The sequence below is a fragment of the Psittacula echo genome, assembly GCF_963264785.1.
Source record: "Psittacula echo genome assembly, chromosome: Z".
Taxonomy (NCBI): Eukaryota; Metazoa; Chordata; class Aves; order Psittaciformes; family Psittacidae; genus Psittacula; species Psittacula echo.
Window position 1 is genome coordinate 68237382 of NC_137742.1, and position 20255 is coordinate 68257636.

The following is a 20255-nucleotide window of genomic DNA, read 5'->3' on the forward strand; positions in this document are numbered from 1 at the left end:
TTCTGAGCTTAAGGATATGCTTTCTTCCCTTTATTTTCCTCCCAATTGCTGTTGACTAAAGCTTGTAAAACTCTTCAAATTATTTATCTATTCTACTCAGGTCTCTCGAAAAAATTCTCAATTCTTCTTACCCCTACTTACTTCTAATTTAGCATTCACACACAGTTGCATATTTTAATCTCCCTCCATAAATTTGATTCAGAGAAATCTCCAGGAACTCACCAACAAAGTTTAAGTTGACAAACTGGTATTCTTTATTATGGCACTGGGAGACACGGGGATCGCTCCTCCTAGCGTGTCTCATCCAAGCATCAACCAGGTTGTGATTATATTGTCCTTAAACGTACATATTCATTAGGTTACATACATTACATCATACTTTTAGAGAATGCTTCCTGCATGCACATTAAAATGCAGTAGTGGGCTTTGGGACCCCTGGTGGTTATTTCTTCATCACTGTGTTTTAGGATTGTTGTCATATCACTTATCTTATTAATTTCCTTTTCTCTATAGTTGTTAACAAAACCTAACATCCTTGAAGTTACTTATTTACAACCCCATTTCTCAATCAACCCCATTCTTCAATCCACCCTATTTTTCAGTTAACCCCATTCTTCAAATTAATACCACCAGTTCCTTAATCACTTTGGTTGTTCTTCTCTAAATCCTCATCACTCAGTTTTCATCTTTCTGGTTCTGAGGTTTGTGGACAAAACAATCACCAACCTATAAACCAGCTTGCTAAAAGGGACAAACAGCAACCCAGGCTATGATACAGTGCTTTTGTACATAAAATTGCAAATTGAATGTTTTCTCTTTGTTAGTGATGTTTTTTTAGGGTTTTTTGGTGGTGGAGAGGCTACTAGGTCACATTGCAAATTGATGTCCAAGTGACTGACCATTAATGTCCATTGCTCTTCTTCAAGTTTGTGTGTATGGTGTCTCTTCTTTCTGAGGCTTGCAGATAGAACGCTTTTGGTGGGAAAGGACCTTAAGCTCACCCAATTCCAACCTTACTGCTACAGGCAGGGACACCTTCCACTAGCCCACGTTGCTCCAAGCCCCGTCCAACGCGGCCTTGAACGCTGCCAGGGATGCGGCAAACACAGCTCTTCTATTCTGCCACCTTCACAGTAAAGAACGCTCTTCATGCTCCATGGACACCCCTAACCGCGCTCCGCAGCAAGCCCCGCCTCCCGGAACAAGCCCCGCCTCCCGGAACAAGCCCCGCCTCCCGGAACAAGCCCCGCCTCCCGGCAAGCCCCGCCCTGCAGGGGACGCGGCGCGGCAGTCGATCTCGCCAGCTGGCGGCTACCCGCCGCGCTCTGCAAGTGCTTGAGCGGCGGCGTAGTCCCGCCCCCATCCCCGCTGCGATTGGCTGGCGGGCGCCCGCGCCCTTTTCGGATTGGTCTCGGCTGCGCCCAAGAGGCGGTGCTGCGCTGCACCTCAGAGTATGGCTGTTTGTGGATGGGGGGGATGGCTGTTATGGAGGAGCTGGATTGAGTGCGGGCGGAGGCGCGCTGGTAGCGTCCTGGGAAGGTAATACGCAGGCCCGGGTGGGTGGGGAGCCCGGGGTGGTCCCTGAAGGAACGCTGAGGGGAAGGGGTGCGGGAGGGGCCTCTTGTTGAGGAGAGCCGGGAGCTTCTGGGCTGGCGGGAGCTGGTAGTGAGGGAAAAGGTAGGCGCAGGCTCTTCTCGTCTGAGGCTCAGCTTGCGCGTGCGGTGGCTTTCCCTGTGCGGTACGTGTCTGTGGGCTCATTGGGGCAGCAGGAGCTCTTCAAGCCGCGCTTCAGAACAAGTCGGGGGCATGACTCTTAGCGCTGTAAGGGAGAAGAGGATTTCTCTGCTTCTCGTATGGATAACAGGCTGGTAGGTTCACACACACCCCCCTACACCCCAACAGGTTTCCTCAGGGACGCCGCGCAGCCTGGGGACGTCTCAGGGAAGGCGGCTGGACGTAGGCACAGCGCAGAAGCGAGTGTAGCTGTAGAAAAAGCACAATTGCGGTTACTTGTCTGTGAAGTAGGAGGTGAAAACATCCAGAATTCCTTCTCTTGCAGATTCATAGCAAGCACAGCCTGTGCTTTATCAGGACCCCGTTCGGAATCTCCATGTTGTCCCGTCTAGATGAAACTCTTCTGAGAAGAAGCTGGGGACACTCTGTTTGGGCTGTGTGTGTCCAGTAAGCTTTTGACACTGAAAAAGGCAGGCGTGTGTCCTTCAAGAGGCAGAGAGGTGCAGACTAGATGGATCTAAAGACAGCAGTGTTCAATGCAGCTCGTGATGGCAAGCTGCGGCTCCTGTCTAAGCTACTGGCAAGCAAAACAAGAGAAGAGGTAGCCCTACTGATATCAGAGAAAACCAGTGGTGCCACGCCACTTCTGATGGCAGCCCGTTATGGTCACCTTGACATGGTGGAGTACTTGTTGGACCACTGCTCTGCATCGATAGAAGTTGGAGGTTCTGTGAATTTTGATGGTGAGACCATTGAGGGGGCTCCGCCATTATGGGCAGCGTCGGCAGCTGGCCACTTGAAGGTGGTGCAGTGTCTGTTAGATCATGGTGCGTCTGTCAACAACACAACTCTGACAAATTCAACACCGCTTAGAGCTGCCTGTTTTGATGGCCACCTGGAAATAGTGAAGTACCTTGTGGAGCACAAAGCAGATCTGGAAGTATCCAATCGTCATGGGCATACATGCCTGATGATCTCATGTTACAAAGGCCACAAAGAAATTGCTCAGTATTTACTTGAGAAAGGAGCTGATGTTAACAGAAAAAGTGTTAAAGGTAAGTTTGGGTTGGGTATTTTTCCCTTTCCTTGTGGTGCATAAGGGTGAAGTTACTCATTTAACCTTCAGGAGGCTGACATCCAAAAATATTATTTTAGTCTCATAAGGTGGATGAGAAAGAGGTGAAGTGTATTTAGTAATGTTCTTACTCTTCTTTTATCTACTCCTTTGCTAACACAGGTTGTATAATTTCATTCTGAATTCAGGCATTTTAATCTGAAGACCATAATTCTTAAAAAGTCATGAAAATTCACATTTATGTGTGTGCAAAAAGCTAATGAACACACTGAGAACTCCTATTTATAGATGTTGGTGTAGTGACACATTCAAATATATGAGCATGTATTCTTGTTCTTCATACTTTTTCTTAACAAAGCAGATACGTGGGACATAAATCTGACCTATACCAATAAGGTAAAGAAAAGATGCGTAAAGGAGAGAAAATATTTTCTGCATTGGAAATGCATAACCACTTTGCTCTTTTCCCTCCTTTCCTCCAAATTCTTAAATAATTTTGGGCCTTTTTCAGTGCTAGAAAACAAAAAACATGTATGAAAATTAAAGTAATGAAGCTGCAGGTGACTGATCCAAACAGAAGGACTTCTAGTGGTGGGCAGATCACAAATGATATCTCTTTGCACCTGTTTAGTTACCCTCGTGTTATCATTCAAAATCAAGATTTCTGGCATTTTTCTGTGATTGTAATTATGTGGCTGTCTTGGTTTAACCACTGTTTTTCGTTACATCTCAGACTTGTATGTGGGTGTGATATTTGCTTGAAAAGCATACCTGTTATTGGAGGTTACAGATAATTTTTTAGCTCACTGAGCTAGGATTGTGTTTCAGCAGCTTATTTTATATATATTTATATGTATGTATACTTTTATATATATATATATATATATATAAATAACAGAATCATTGGGGTTGGAAAGGGACCTCTGAGGATCATCTGATCCAACAACCGGCCAAGGCAGGTCTAACTAGAGCAGGTTACACAGGAAATTGTCCAGGTGGATTTTCAATGTCTCCAGAGAAGGAGACTCCACAACCCCACACTGTTCCAGTGCTCTGCCACCCTCAATGTAAGGAAGATCTTCCTTGTGTTGAGGTGACAGTTCTTGTGTTTTAGTTAATGGCCATTGCTCTTCATCTGGTTGCTGGGCACCACTGAAAAGAGTCTGGCACCTGCCTTTGAGATATTTATATCATGAACTTGCTAATAAACCTTTTTGTAGTGTAAAAGGCAGTTTCCACTGCCTGTTTTAGGCAAATTACAGTTGTAACAGTATACTATACCTTAAAGTTATTTCTGTTAAAGTATAATTTATGTCTAGGTTGTTGTATGATACTGGTAAATACCAAATATGGGAGTAATTCTTGGAAAAACCGTTCAGTTGAATATGCCTTTCTTTCAGCAAATCGTGCAGATATGTGGGTTTAATGTAAAGAAAACTAAACTACAGAGTTGTCAGAAAGGTGGGCAGAGCAAAATAAATCTTCCTTTGTAAGGACATAAGGTTGCTTATGAATCATCATGGACTGGTGATGGGATAAAAATGTCATTTTTCTAGATAGGGTTTTTGGAATAACAAGCTAAATATAAAGTGTGTATTGCTTTTTAGTTTTAAACCTATTACTTTATATGATAGGTGTGAACAGAGCAGTGCAGTTAAATATCTGATGTAAAAGAGAAAATTATATATCTCTGCAGCTCTTTTCTCCCCTCATTTTGTGTTGGTGGAGTAGGCTTTACTATACTGATTCTTATTCACTTGTGCATAAGTGTTATTTGCTTTTGCTGAGATGACTGAGTGGCAGCCATGCACTCCTAAGAATTTTCTCTCTTAATTCCTTTCTCTCTCTGCTTCCTTTAGTTTCTGTGTGACTCACACGAGGCACATGAGCAAAGATTCATTAAGTATAACTGATCCTTATTTAAATTGAACTTTAAAAAGTTGGGTTGGATATGCTTTAGCTTACTAAAACTTATTTTATACTTCAAACAGCCATGTGTACAAACAGATGTGTGGATAAAATAGGTATCAATCAAGTATGTGGAATAAGTTTTTGTATGTGGAAATCCCTGCTGATATGACACAAATATACCTTTTCTTTTTGGCATCTTAAAGCAGTTTGATCTCTGAAATTGTTTAATAAGCAGCAGTGAGATAGGAAGAAAGTGCTATAAAATCTGAAAGTGAAAGCAGTGGAAAGGCAGGAAAACTGATAGGCCTAAGTATTGCAGCAGTGTGGGTATTGCAGTGGCTTTGTTTTGCAAGCATGCTCAGTACCTATTAATTTTAAAAATTAGTATTTCCAACAGGATTAATTCTATTTTGTCATGTCCACCTCAAAGACTTTGTGTATTATTTTCAGGTTGTACTCCTCCCTGCTGTACAACTGGTGTGTACTAAACAGTTGACAGCATGCCTGCCCTTGTGGTGGGGAGTTACAGAGAACCTTAGTGCTCTGCTCTTGAGTAGGAAAAGTTGTTGCTCTGAATTGTGTCTGAATTCTTTTTAAATGGACCCCTTCCTGGGTCATGTACGGGGAAGCCTGCTGTTCTGTGAAAGATGTGAAAGCTTTAGTTACTGTAAGTTTTGGTTCATTTAAAATGGCAACACTATACAAACAGAACTGTGTAATTTCAGTAGAGGTGCTCTTGTGGGAGATTAGTATAGATTCTTTTCCAGATATTACTCCTAAAATGGGGAGGGAGGGGGGAAAGAAGGGAGGGAGAAGGGGAGATGTGGGCAAAATTACTTGAACTATTCCTTGTTTTTCCGCTGGATCATAATCTTGCAAGGTAGAACTTCAAGATGTAGAGAAAGCCCAGGAAAATCTAAAGCTTGGAAAGACATGAAAAAGTTTCAAAGTGTTGACAGTTCCAGGGGAAGATGAGAAAATGGGTAAATTCACAAACATCTTAAAAGTCTGGGTGACAACAGAGGCAGAGTATATAACAGAGCAGGTGAAAACATACAGTGAAATCCTGTTTCTAAAATACAGGCAGAATCCCACAGCTGTGTTTTGGACTATGGAAATTCAGATGCAGAGGTTCTTGAATGTCTGTTTTGAAAGTGCAAAAGCACAGCTAGGGAGTTAGATACTCATAGACTTCAGAGTATGAGTCAGATAAGATGCTACACTGAGGTGGTCTGGCACTGTCCCGCAGGACATGGTGATGAAGAGGGGAGGTAACAAGATGCATGGTGTAGATAAGTGTTCTACTGTGAAAGATGCCCAATGGTTCTCAATTTAAAGTATGAGCCTTTAGTTGTCTTTGTTTCTTCTGTTTTTTAAATCTGAACTTTCACAGTTTCCCCGAACTTTTATGAAGCACATAGACAACAGACATGTAAACAAAAGAGTTCTTAAAAAACGTTTAACATAACAAGAACAATGTTGATGAGGGGGAGAAACTGATACTTGGGTTAAGAAGGGTGGGATATTTCTCACCCTAGAACAATTCCTTAAGTGAAGCACAGACCTACCTACTACTTTGTGCTGGATGAGAAGGATGTTTTCTGTATCGGCTGCATTCAGTTTTCTCTTCTGCTGCATTGCAAAGCCTGCCAGTGATCTGTTAGGAGTGGTGCTTCCTTACCATGTTCAGAATTGACTGCTGTATTCCTGAATACAGTGTTTCACTGATGGGTTTCTGTGCACAGTCTTTGTTTGGCTGCTATGTGTAGGAAGGGAAATGCTTGTACTCATAATGGTAGCAATCCTTGGGCCTTCAAATTACAGATTTGGGCTCCACAGGGGATATACCTGGGGCTGTGTTTGTTGGATTTTATGCTTAGAATAATTTCATATAATTGTCGTAATAAAAAAGGCAGATGTAGTTGTCGAGCTGTCACGTATCATATTTGAGAAGTCATGACAGTCCGGTGAAGTTCCTGCTGGCCAGAGAAGGGGAAACATAATCCTAATTTTTAAAAAGGGAAACAGGAGGACAGGGCAACTACAGGCCAGGCAGTCTTATCTCAGTGCTCAGCAAGATCATGGAGCAGAACCTTATGGAAACTGTGCTAAGGCATGTGGACAATAAGGGAGTGGTTGGTGACAGCCAGTGTGGCTTCACTAATGGGAAAATGCCTGACAAAACTGGTGGTCTTCCATCTAATGCCACCACAGCGCTGGTGGAAAAGGAACGGTGACTGACATCATCTGCCTCGACTTATACAAGGCATTTGATACTGTCGTGCATGACATTCCTCAAGAGAGAGGAATTTGACAGATGGACCACTCTGTTGATGAGGAATTGGCTGGATGGTCACACTCAGAGTTGTGGTCAATAGCTCAAGGTCCAAGTAGTTCCTCAGGGACTGGCACGATTTTAATGTCTTTGTCAGTGTCATGGACAGTGGAATTGATGCGCTCTCAGCAAGTCTGCCATCAACACCAAGCTATGTGATGTGGTTTACACACTGGAGGGAAGGGATGCCATCCAGAGGGACCTTGAGAGGTGAGCCAATGCCAGCCAAAGTTCAACAAGGCCAAGTGCAAGGTTGTGCACCTGGGTCAGGGCAATCCCAAGCACAAGTACAGGCTGGGTGGATCCTGGATTGAAAGCAGCCCTGGGGAGAAGGACTTGGAGGTGTTGGTTGATGAGAAAAACTATGAGCTGGCTTTAGTGTGCACTTGCAGCCCAGGAGCTTGCACCTCAAGGGAGATGATTTTCCCCCCTCTACTCTGCTCTCATGAGACCCAACCTGCAGTCCTGCGTTCAGCTCTGGGGCCCTCAGCACGAGAGTGCTATGGACCTGCTTGAGTGAATACAAATGAGGCTATAAAGATGATGAGAGGGCTGAAGCACCTGTGCTATGAAGAGAGTCTGAGAGAGCTGGGCTTGTTCAGCCTGTAGAAGAGAAGGCTCAGGGCAGACCTTATAACAGTTTTTCAGGGCCTAAATGGGACCTACGAGAAGTCTGGAGCTGGACTTTTTACAAGAGCATGTAAGGATAGGACAAGGGGCAATGGCTTTAAGCTGACAGGTGAGAAGATCTGATTTTAGACATTAGGAAAAAAATCTTCCCTGTGAGGGTGATGAGACACTGGCTGCCTCAGTGTTCAAGTCCAGGTTGGACGGGGCTTGAAGCAACGTGGTCTAGCGGAAGGTGTCCCTGCCTGTGGCAGGGGTTGGAACTGGATGAGCTTTAAGGTCCCTTCAAACCGAAACCACTCTGTGATTTTTGTGATTCTGTTTTGCATGCAGACAGTTTATAGGGATCTTACCCTTCTGTTCTAACTCCAGACAGGATGCTTAGATCTTGCATTTTGAAATTGAGCAGTGCACAATTTGATAATTTGTGTTATGCTTTATCCTTTTCCACCAGACTTGCTGTAGCAGCTGAGATTCATCCCCTTCGTTCTACAGTTAAAGTACACATCTGCTGATAGCAAGGATGGTCTGAGTATAATGGTGCAGGAAATAAGGACTCTTCAAAAATATCTACTTGGAAGGCAGATTTTTTTTTTTTTTTTTTTCTCCCTGAAAATGTCTTTTAAGTGTTTCCATTACTCAGCTGCTTAGTATGTGGTCTCTTTGTCTTCAGGGTGATATTAGTGGTTTTTACTAGTGGCCTTCACTAATTCTGTCCCTCTTCTTTAGTTAGCAGACTAGTCTGCTGGCCCAAAGGCTAATTTTTCTTCTCCTGAGTATTAAGAACATTTCATAAGGACTACTGGACTACGTGCTCCTTTAGGTGTCTCTTGAGTACTGCACAGGAATGTTTGGTTTCACACCCTGACTCTTCATCATTTATGGTTCTCCATACTACCATAGCAGTTGGAGGGACTTACCGGTTTTAAAAATGCAGAGTAACACTATGATTCAAAATCTTGTTGTTCTTAAATTCTACTGGGACAGTAATTGATCAGAATAATTTTGTAAAATAATGTGGAGGACAAGGCTTGTTGACTTTGCTTCCTCACTTTGGAAATTATAAAAGCATACAGACTTCAGTCTCTATGGGTACTGTGTCAAGGTTATACATACAGTAGTACTTCATCAAGGGCTGGTGTTATTTCAGTCTTGTCATTTATGTGGGATACTGGAAAGCATAACACTCAAACCTACTGGTAAAGAAAAAAGTTTTTACAGACTTGACAGACCCAGAAACAGGAAGATTAAAGAGACTTACACTTTTTGCCCTATGATCAGTGTAGTTTAGTTTGTGTTAAAAATCAATTTTCTCTTGCAGTAAACATTAAGGAGTCTGAAAGGTTTGTTCCCTTCTGAGGTTGCCAGTCTTGTCTGCTTGCAAAGATTCGTTTTTGGGGAGGGGGAGAGAATCAGACAAAAAAACCCCAAACCCTCCCCTTTCTTCTCCGTACCCAGTGAATAAACCCTTGCTCTAAAAGTGTTTAGGGTCCTTTTCCTGGTTTTGGGGTTTTGGTGGGTTTTTTTGTTTGTTTTTTGGTTTTTTTGGGTTGGTTTGTTTGGGGCTTTTTTTTTTGGTTGGTATTAATGCTGTAGTGCACTCCATTTTTTACATATTTCATGCTTGATGCTGTGGAAACTGAACTTCAATAGGAATGTCTGTAAATAAGGAGGATGCAGTTTAAAAAAACAAATTCAATAAATTCAACTAAAAAGGAGTTTATGTTGAAATTAAATGGCGAACAGCATACTTTGTATGGGTAATCTTGATTATGCAAGTTCTTTTGAAGTGCTGTGGTGAACAAGAAAGTAATTGTTCCCTTACAGCATATGGAAACTAGATGGAAATAACTTGCTGAGATTAGCAGTTCTTCTCAATTTTTTCTTAATTTCTTCTAAAGGAAACATACGTTTAGATTTTCTTTGTCATGCAAACTATTTGTAGGGATCTGTAACAGTTTTCTTGTGCACTGTCCATGTTTGTATGTGCATAGTAATACATTTATTTTTTTTGTAATCAGTAAAACTCTTAGACTTAGTTACTTCAAGTGATCTGTTAGGAAAAAAAAAGTTGATATTACATGAACAACTTAACTTTAGAAAAATGACTAATCTGTAAGGCTACAAAAATATATACATGTGGGTAATTTTACATACTGACCAGTCATTTAAATGAAATCTTTTTTCTCTTATGTTTAAACATCTTGAATACGAAGTCAGATTGATCCTATATTTTAATATAAGTCTTACTACTCAGAAACCAAGCATTTTGTAAATATTAGGACATAGATGTACTTGATTGGCTTAAAGTCACTTTCTGTGTGACTGCTTCATTTTCTTTGATTCCCATGTCACAAGCTACCAGTCTATTTTGAGAATTATTTGCTTCTGACGTAGAAAGAAATGGCCTCATTATGAATTTGAATGCTAAACCCTCACTCTGATCAGTTTTTGCTAACACTGGATAGTTAGAGAATTTGGTCTGTGTAGCGTTCATACTAGCTTTAAAAAAGTAACAAAAGAATAAAAATATGAAGATGTGGTGTCAGTTGACCATACCTATTTTCTTACTTTGTTTTTGCAAGATTTGGAAGGACTGGAGGTAGGGTTATTCAATTTCTCTGCTTTTTTTTAATCAGAGGAAGTTACTAGATAATATGAATAGTAAAGCGCAATACAGATAGAAACAGTTTGTAAGGAGTATTAATAATAGTGGGAATCTCTCTCTAGCAGAGAAGTACTGTGACTACCAAAACATATCCAGTCTAATTTTATTTCTGTGCAAGAACAATGAAACTTTCGTGTTGTTGCAATATTAACTATCTTCTGTATGTAATTAAATCCCTGCAGATCATTTTGAAATAAAAATTGGGTTAAGAAAATTTATTGAAACCTACTTTGAAATAACCACTCACACCTTAAAAAAAAGTAATTTAACCAACATCTTTGTGTATGTCTCTTGGAAAACTGTTTATCAAAGAGAAGGAATATCAAGTTTTCCAGCCTTTTACTTTTTAATGTAACAGTAGATGTAGTGTTGGCTTTTAGTTTGTTACAAAAATTAACTGCTGATTTGTGTTCAGCCACTGTATATTCCTGTCGCTATACATAATACAGTGGTTCTGAAATGGCTGAGTTAATTCACAGAATAATGGTTGATTTGCCATACTTACTTGAGCTGTTCCAATTCCTGCTCATTACGTCAGACATAGAGCAGGATAAACGTTTTCTTTTTCTTTTGAGTTCTAAAATTTCACACTTCTAGGTGTAGATGGCTGGTAATCTTGTTATTTGTTGGGGTTTATGTATATGTGGTGGGGTTTTTTTGTTGTTGTTGTTTTGGGGTTTTTTTCTATTATTTTTTAAATTGGCAGTTCTCAACTATTTGTCTACCCCTGTCAACGTTTCCTCTCTAAAAATTTGTCGGCTTTTACAATGGTACCTGTACCATCCAGTCGAACCTAAGTGAGGTGCAGCCACTAAAAATTAGTGGTGATGGCCTTCCTTTGTTGGTTTATACATGGCTTAAAATAACTATGGTTATTTTAACTCTAAGGCCTACTACAATGTAACTAACTAAAAAATTACACTACTTCTGATATGCTGTCAGTAACAGCTGCTTAAACCAAAGTCAAAAATTGTAATACAAACACAAATTTTTTTAATTTTTTTTTTTTTTTAAACTAAGGACATGCAGTTAGACAAAGTACTGAAATTTCCTGGAGTCTTAAGTGTATTTCCATATGCTCTGCGTAGCTGCCTTATAAATTAATGATATGCAGACTGTTGGATAGGACCTGAATTTACCCAGACAATGGCCAAGCTTAATCTATGCAGACTTTTTTCAGTATTAATATGGAATAGCATATATGGCTGGCAATTGATAAAGAGTGTCAAGAGCAGCATTATATGGCAATGGGTCTACAATGTGTAATATGAATAGCTGCCAGTGATCCTATTGTCAAAGCCAGAAAAACGTGTATTAGTAGATGTGAAGCAATAGTAGGAACTTTGGTGGTGTTAATACCTTTTGGCTTATTTGTCTTTAATACGCTTTTATGTTACAACTTTTAAAATACCTTGAAAATATAGACTTGAAGGTAAAAAATAGGTGCTGATTCCAGTGTTTTGGAGCTCTGGTGTGGGGAATGAACTTGAATAGACTCTGAAATGGCTGTATTAAGTGGTGGCTCAGCCAACACCCTCATGCATCTGGTTTTCGTCTTCATCACTGAGTGCAGAAGTGCAGATGGACTGAGGGAACAGCCAGTCTTTAGTTCTAGGATGTCTGCTGAAGTTACGTACCAACTAGACTTTCTCCAGCATAGTAAGAAGACTTAAAATGTATGTGCATTGGTGAGTTTGTATTTGTTGCATTTGACACCTTCCCATGTTAGGAATTTAAAGGTATTGACATTTTCTGGTCTGTGGTGTGTGAAAAGGACAGAGGGAATTATATTTGATAAAGATGCCAAATTAACAAACTTGTTATTGTACGAACTGTTTCTAGCTTTGTGGATCTTGATCTAAGAGATAATTTCAGGTGCTGCTTTGGGGTGTTTTCCTCAACCTACTTGTTAGTGAATGATAGAATTGCTGGCTGATGTTCAGAAGTGTTTCATGAAAGGAATATTTTGCAAGTGAAGCCTGCTATCTGTTAATGAAACAATCTGATATTTCTGTGTTTTTCTGGTTTTGTTTCTTAACCCACTGTAGTTGTCTTAGAGACTGGAAATAAAATAGGAAAGCACACTGTCAATTGCTGACTTGTCATTTAAATTAAAAAAAAGAAAAGCCTACCAAAAATGCAAATAAGGAAGTTTCAGGAAACTTCTCTCTTAGCTTTCAAAAGCCAAATCTGAATGTGCAGAGAACCCTTATAAAAGAAGGTCTCATTTGTGAATATGGAAACGTACTGACAATGTCACAGAAACTGATGATCTGATGGGCAGATAACTGCAATTTGCAGGGCTAAGGATGTAAGATCTCTTTAATTGGGGGTGGGATTTTTACATAACCTTTCACTTAATTTAATATTAGTGGAAGCCTGGAAAGTTGCTATGCCTGAATTTGTAGAATTTATAACGCCTTATGGAAGAGCAAGGTAGATGTAAATTATGCGATTTTAAAAGCAAAATTTTCATCTAGTTGAAGCCTCATAGTTAAATTATTTAACTGTGGTGTCCAATGATTGCTTTCTAGTTTTCTGTGAATATGGTTTTCAAACAGGTGACACTAGTGCTTTCTAGAAACTTTCCCGCACAGTGTTAGAATGGGAGTGCTTTTAAATAAAAGACTCTGCAATGTCATGCTAGTGGGAAATAATCTGCATGTAAATGATTAGACACTTAGATGTTGTGTGTTGAATGTTCTTGGTTGGATTTTTTTTCCCTTTTTGCCTGTGGGAATCCTAACCGGAGAAGTAGAGGAATTAACTTGGGACTTTAGAATGAAGACCTAAGAATGCATTAAGAATAGTTTGTCTGGGTCTATACATGTGCTTGGCAAAATATCCAGCTCCCTCAGAATATACTGGCAGTCTCAAGAGGCCCCAGCTGAGATGAAGGACCTGTTGTAATACAGTTATTGCTTCAAAATATGTAAGTCAAAATGTCTGGTAGATGGAGAGAAGAAGAGGTATAGTGTAGAGGCACACAAAGCCAATACTGAGTTAGCCCAGCTTTAATTTTCATACAGATCTCATTATTTTTTAATCATTTCTGGGGATAGAGAGGAAGGGAAATTTGACAGGGGAGGAAGGGAAAAGTGAAACAACATGGAGATAGACAACTTAAGTTTCTGTTTCATACTTGAAAGCAGATACAAAATCTCTTACAGAATATTTTAGCTGATTTTTAAGTCCAGATCATTGATAAAAATACTGAACAGAACTGGCCTTAGAATTAAGCTCTGAGGAACACCACTGGTGACCTGTTGGATATAGGTAGCCCCATTCGCTACAACACTTTGAGCCCTGCTGTTGACACAGTTCTTCACCCAGCACACAGTGAACCTGTGTATTCCAGAGCTGGACAATTTTCCCAGAAGGATGCTGTGAGGGCAGCATCAGAAGCCTTACTAAAATCCAGAAAAACTACAACCATCACCTTGCCTTCTTCCGCCAGGCAGGTGACCTTATCATAGAAGGATATCACATCAGTTAAACAGGACTTCTCCATGCTGACTGATGGTTGCCTTGTCCTTTAATGCCTTTCTGTAGTGTCCAGTATTATCTCTGTAATTTGTCGGTGATACGGAGAGTGGGATTGAGTGCGCCCTCAGCAAGTTTGCCGATGACACCAAGTTGTGTGGTTCAGTTGATATGCCGGAGGAAAAGGATGCCATCCAGAGAGACCTCAACACGCTTGTGAGGTGGGCTGATGCCAACCTTATGAAGTTTAACCAAATGCAAGGTCCTACACCTGGGTCAGAGCAATCCCAGGCACAGCTACAGGTTGGGCAGAGAAGAGATTCAGAGCAGCCCTGTGCAGAAGGACTTGGGGGTGTTGGTCGATGAGAAAATGAACATGAGCCGGCTTCAGGGTACGCTCGCAGCCCAGAAAACCAACCATATCCTGGGCTGCATCAAGAGGAGCGTGACCAGCAGGTCGAAGGAGGTGATCCTGTCCCTCTACTCTGCTCTTGTGAGACCTCACTTGGAGTACGGTCCTGGTGTCCTCAACATAAAAAGACATGGAACTGTTGGAACAAGTCCAGAGGAGGGCCAGGAGGATGATGAGGGAACTGGAGCACCTCCCCTATGAAGATAGGCTGAGAAAGTTGGGGCTGTTCAGCCTGGAGAAGAGAAGGCTGCATGGAGACCTCATAGCAGCCTTCCAGGATCTGAAGGGGGCCTACAAGGATGCTGGGGATGGACTATTCCTCAGGGACTGTAGTGACAGAACAAGGGGTAACGGGTTAAAACTTAAACAGGGGAAGTTTAGATTGGATATAAGAAAGAAGTTCTTTACCGTAAGGGTGGTGAGGCACAGGAATGGATTTCCCAGGGAGGTTGTGAATGCTCCATCCTTGGTGGTGTTCAAGGCCAGGTTGGATGAGGCCTTGGGTGGCATGGTTTAGTGTGAGGTGTCCCTGCCCATGGCAGGGGGGTTGGAACTAGATGATCTTAAGGTCCTTTCCAACCCTAACAATTCTATGATTCTGTGATTCTAATTTTTCCAGTAACTGAGATTAGTCTAACAGCTCTGTTGTTTCCTGGATCTTCTCTCATGTCCTTCCTATAAACTGGAATAACACTGGCTAGCTTCCAGACAGTGGGGACCTCCCAAGACTCTTTGGTAGACGATAGAGAAGGTCCTGCCATAACATCCGCTAGCTCCTTCGCTGCTTGTGAATGTTCAACTGATATAGCTGGTCCCTTAAAATTTTGTTGTCCACAAATGCAAAGTCACTGTTCCTTCACTCAGTCCTCCAACTCTGGGAACTGGGCATCTCAAGGTCTATCCATACTATTAAAGACTGAGGCAGAGAAAACATTGAAAGCCTCCACTTTTTTTTATCATTCTTATTAGACCATCTTCAACATATATTGGTCTGATTTCTTTTTTCTCTTTACACCTTTTGCTATTAACGTACATAAAGCCTTTTGTGTTGTCTGACACAGCACTGGCCAGTTTCCGCTCTAATTGAGCTTTGTCTTTTTGTATCTTCTCCTTGCATATATGAACCATAGCTCTGTAATCTTCCTTCAAAGCCTGAGTGTGCTTTCAGAGAGTGTACAATTTCTTGAGCTCTACAAAGAGTTCCTTGTTCAGCCAAGCTGGTCTTTTACCCTGCTTGCTTGACTCTTAAGGAATTGCCTGTTCCTGTGGTTTTTATGTAGTAAGGAATTCTGTTTTAATTATGGTGGGGTTTGCTTTTTTGAAATAATGAGACAAAGAGGTCCTTAAAACCTGTTTAATTCTTTCAGGCAATAATATAAAATATTTTGGTTTGTATAATTGCCTATCAGCCTTGATGCTTAATCAGATCTTGGGATATTTGGACTTGTCATGTAAACCTTCATAGACTATAGATGGCAAAACAGGTAGCTCCATTTTTGATTAACTATTAATGTTTGGTGTTTTTTAAACTATTTTTAAACTGTTAGAGTGCAAAGTTCAGACTATAGCTTGATTATGATTTGTGTAATTGTATTTTTTTGCAGGAAACACAGCATTACATGATTGTGCGGAATCTGGAAGTCTGGAGATCATGAAGATGCTTCTGAAATATTGTGCTAAAATGGAAAAGGATGGTTATGGAATGACTCCCCTTCTGTCAGCTAGTGTGACAGGCCATACAAATATTGTGGACTTTCTGACACAGCATGTACAGACCAGTAAGGCTGAACGCATAAATGCCCTGGAACTTCTAGGAGCAACATTTGTGGACAAAAAGAGGGATCTGCTTGGTGCCTTGAAATACTGGAAGCAAGCTATGGAAATGAGATACAGTGATAGGACCAATATCCTGAGCAAACCTGTGCCACAAACACTAGTTATGGCATATGATTATGCTAAAGAAGTAAACAGCTCCGAAGAGCTAGAAAATCTTATTGCAGACCCTGATGAAGTGAGAATGCAAGCACTGTTAATTAGAGAACGAATTCTTGGTCCTTCTCACCCGGATACATCCTACTATATTAGATACAGAGGTGCTGTCTATGCTGACTCTGGAAACTTCAAGCGTTGTATCAACTTATGGAAATATGCTTTGGACATGCAGCAAAGCAATCTTGATCCACTGAGCCCAATGACAGCCAGCAGTTTGCTATCATTTGCTGAACTTTTTTCCTTCATGCTTCAGGACAGGGCAAAAGGCCTGCTAGGCACTACTGTCACATTTGATGATCTCATGGGTATACTGTGCAAAAGTGTTCTTGAAATAGAACGGGCCATGAAACAAACACAGTGTTCTGATCCAATACAGCTAAACAAAGCCCTTTCCATCATCTTGCATTTAATTTGCTTGTTGGAGAAAGTACCTTGCAGCTCAGAACAGGAGCATTTTAAGAAACAGACTATTTACAAGTTTCTTAAGCTTCAGCCTAGAGGGAAAAATAACTTTAGTCCACTTCACCTTGCTGTTGACAGTAAAACTACATGTGTGGGTCGCTACCCAGTTTGTAAATTCCCCTCTCTACAAGTTACTGCTATCCTGGTGGAATGTGGTGCTGATGTAAATGTCAGAGACTTTGATAACAACAGTCCGTTACACATTGCTGCACTGAACAACCATCCAGACATCATGAATCTTCTTATCAAGTCAGGTTCTCACTTTGATGCCACAAACTCACATAAACAAACTGCTAGTGATTTACTGGATGAAAAGGAAATAGCAAAAAATTTAATCCAGCCGATAAATCATACTACTTTGCAGTGTCTTGCTGCCCGTGTAATAGTGAATCGTAACATATGCTACACAGGGCACATCCCTGAAAAACTAGAGAACTTTGTTTTGCTCCATAGATGATAGTGTGGAGTGCCAGAGTACTGGTTTTGAAGCATGACTTCATGATGATATTTTCCTTGAGCACTGTTATGATACACCAGCATTCTCTTAGCTTGCTTCATCTTGCTCTCATTGGCTAAAACATTGTTATTATCAGATCTGCAGAGTTGGGTACCTAGTATTTAATATGAATATTCCATATAATATATTTTGTGGATTATTTAGAAATGTAATGCCATATTTAGACTCTTAAAATTGTCTGCCAAAGGCTTGTCTGTTCTGGTCTTATTTGCCTGTTGGTGTTTGGGACTGAGTATCTTCCACTGATGTCTTTTTACTATAACTGTGTGGATTTTATACAGGTGGAAGGTCATCTTTTTGCTTTTGCTTGAGCATTTCTGCTCTAACTCTCTTCTTTTTCTATGGACTCATTGCTAAACTATACAAGTTGTATGGACTTGTTAACATTTGCAACTACCATAAGTGCTTTTATCTTCTCTATGCACTGGCTTAAACATGACTGTTGTGTGTGAGCGTATTTCTATGCAGCACTTGGCCAATTTCAACTTAAATACTGATTTTGGAATTTGTTTGGAGCTCTTCTAAGAATGCTGTCTTCATAGCATGATAAATTTTGGAGTTACTTACCAGCTCTCCTAATTTGGGTTTGACTTTTTCACTGCTGTAACGGAGGTTGTTTTCCTTCTGATCCTCTGGAAATTTGTCCTAAATTTGGGAGACTGTCTCACTTTTTCTCTTTGTAGTCCACTTGAACTTTAAATCTGAAAATGTTTTATTGCATCGTGTTGTTAGGGGAGGAGTCCTCATTATGTGCAATTGACAGCTTCCCCTTTACGCTAATGTCTTGCTTGTGCTGGTTGTGTGACTAGATGTGAAGTTGTTCAACGTTTAACCTCAAACTTAATGATACACTTTAATGAGAAATAGATCAAATGTATGCTGTAGTTTAAAATTTACAAATCAGCATCAGCTATATAAGAAACTAAAGCATGTTGGTGGCATGATGCTTATCTGTCCGGATCTAGATGTCATCTGATATAGTAAATGGCTGTATGGCAGGGTGTTGGAAGTTCTGTAGCAGTGTCCTTTTTTCTTCATTTTAAGTGTCTTTATAAATACTTGCATGGCTTTTTCACCTCTGCTGTATCAGCTTTACATAACAAAAAGCAGAAGTTCTGTTGTTTATATAGCTCCTAATTAAAGTACCTATTTTTATAATATTTGCACAACAGCTTAGCTTTTACAACAGAAAGGGCTCTTTTGACTTGATAAGAAATCTATGAATAAAGGTCATAAATGTGAGTGCAATTCAGGTAATTAATTCAGCACTTTACTGTTGATTAATAGTAGAATCTATTATGCAAATGTCTTAAAGTGAAAATCATTTCAGCTGGATAGAATATAGTTTACTTGTAAATTTAGTGGTATAGCATACTGAATATTTTTGACTTGATATTTCATTTCAGTGGTGGGCTGTAAATGTACCTACAGGGCTCTTGCTCCAGAAGGTCAACAAGTCCATTTAGGCCTTTGTTTAGGCCTTCCGTTTCTTCTCATTTTTCTCTTTTCTTCCTATTTGGGATTTTTTTTTTCCCCCCCCCCTATTGAAACATACTGCTTCTGAGCTACCAATACAGAAAAATATTGGGAGCACTGATGAAAAAACTGTGTGCCCTGCAGGGGTGTAACAGCTTTTAAAATTGATTATACAGTTCACAGTATGGCTTTCTAGAGACAGGAACACTGATACCTCCTTGCTTGTTGAGACCTCCAGAGTTGTATTTTTTTGGAGGTAGGGGATAAATGCTTAAAGCTGTTTTTCTTCTAATTGTCTTGGGTTTCAAATGAAATACTTAATCCAGGAAGATGAATAGTATTCTCAAAAAAAAAAAAAAAAAAAAAAAAAAAAAAAAAAAAAAAAAGCTTTTCTTACCAAATGCTATAAGACTTCATTCCTATTTTTGTATAGTTTATGCTGATAACAAGATTCCAGCTGTCTTTGGTGTCTTTGTTCTGTTTGTTAAGTGCGGTGTAAAGACACTTTCTGAAATGTAAGGCAATGGTTTGGTTACTTTTCCATATATACTTCACAGCAGTCACTGGATAGGAAGTAATTTTGTGTGTTTTCAGAGTCCCCAAAGAGCTATTTCTTATCGACTGTTTTGCAACTCATTAAAATAAACCTGTTTCCATTTTTATGAAACACTACTTTAAAAAAAGGAATAGAGTGCTGTAGCAAAATCCTCACAGGAGGATTTATAAGAAAGGTAAAAGCCTCATGAGGAAAAAATGTGCCTCATGAGTTTTGTATCAACTGCAAGGTGACAGAGGCAGGATATGACTGCTCTTGAAACAGCTTCCTCATGCTTTGAAATACAGAGTGGAATGCCTATTACACTCTAAAATGTTGGCACATGTAAGTAGACTGCACACTACACACTAATTTCCATCTTCTGTGATTCAGTTGGTCTTTAATGCTTCAAAGTAATTTTGGAAAAATTGATGGGAGACATACTAGACTGCTCATATGTCTCGGCTTTGAGTGTGAATTGAGCCCCCTTGAGAGCAGAATGAAAAGTTGTTGTTTTGGTTATAAATAACATGGTATTTGTGTTCTATCACAAAGACTTCCTATGCAGAGCTAGCTCCATGTATGGAAATATTGGAGTTTCTTTTTCATGTGAAGAAATTTAGCTTTAACAGTAATGTAAAAAAGGAATAACAAGCATATTTCTCTGTTGTTGCTATGTTTAGGCTCCAAATGCAGATTACATTAAAAATATGTTTTGGAGAACATCTTTCTGTGTCTGTATATCTGTTACCCCTAGGGCTGCTGCAGTACTGGTTGGTAAGCCGCTTTTTCCGTTGAGTGTAAATAGTTAAATGTGAATGCTGCAGCTTTAGAGTTCAGTCTTCATGTCATTAAGAATTGTACCTTAAGCAAAACTTCATGTTTCATTCTCCTCCTTTCTGTAAAACAGTGGTGCAGCCAAACCTTTAAATTCTGGTAGTGGGTAATAGTAAAAAGAGGCTTAACTGGATGCCATTATTTTCCCAGTTTCTAGAAAATGCCATTAGTTGTGCTGAGAACTGTGAAAA

The 20255-nt window shown here is 40.2% G+C and overlaps 1 protein-coding gene across 1 annotated transcript; it reads left to right on the forward strand.

Annotated features, from left to right (window-relative positions):
• Nucleotides 1-1469: 1469 nt before the first annotated feature.
• Nucleotides 1470-19051, forward strand: FEM1C (fem-1 homolog C). Its single transcript, XM_080637388.1, has 3 exons — nt 1470-1539; nt 2060-2789; nt 15850-19051. Exons 2-3 carry the CDS (start codon nt 2246-2248, stop codon nt 17154-17156), a joined length of 1851 nt encoding a protein of 616 aa, XP_080493514.1. The 5' UTR covers nt 1470-1539; nt 2060-2245; the 3' UTR covers nt 17157-19051.
• The last annotated feature ends 1204 nt before the right edge of the window (nt 19052-20255 follow it).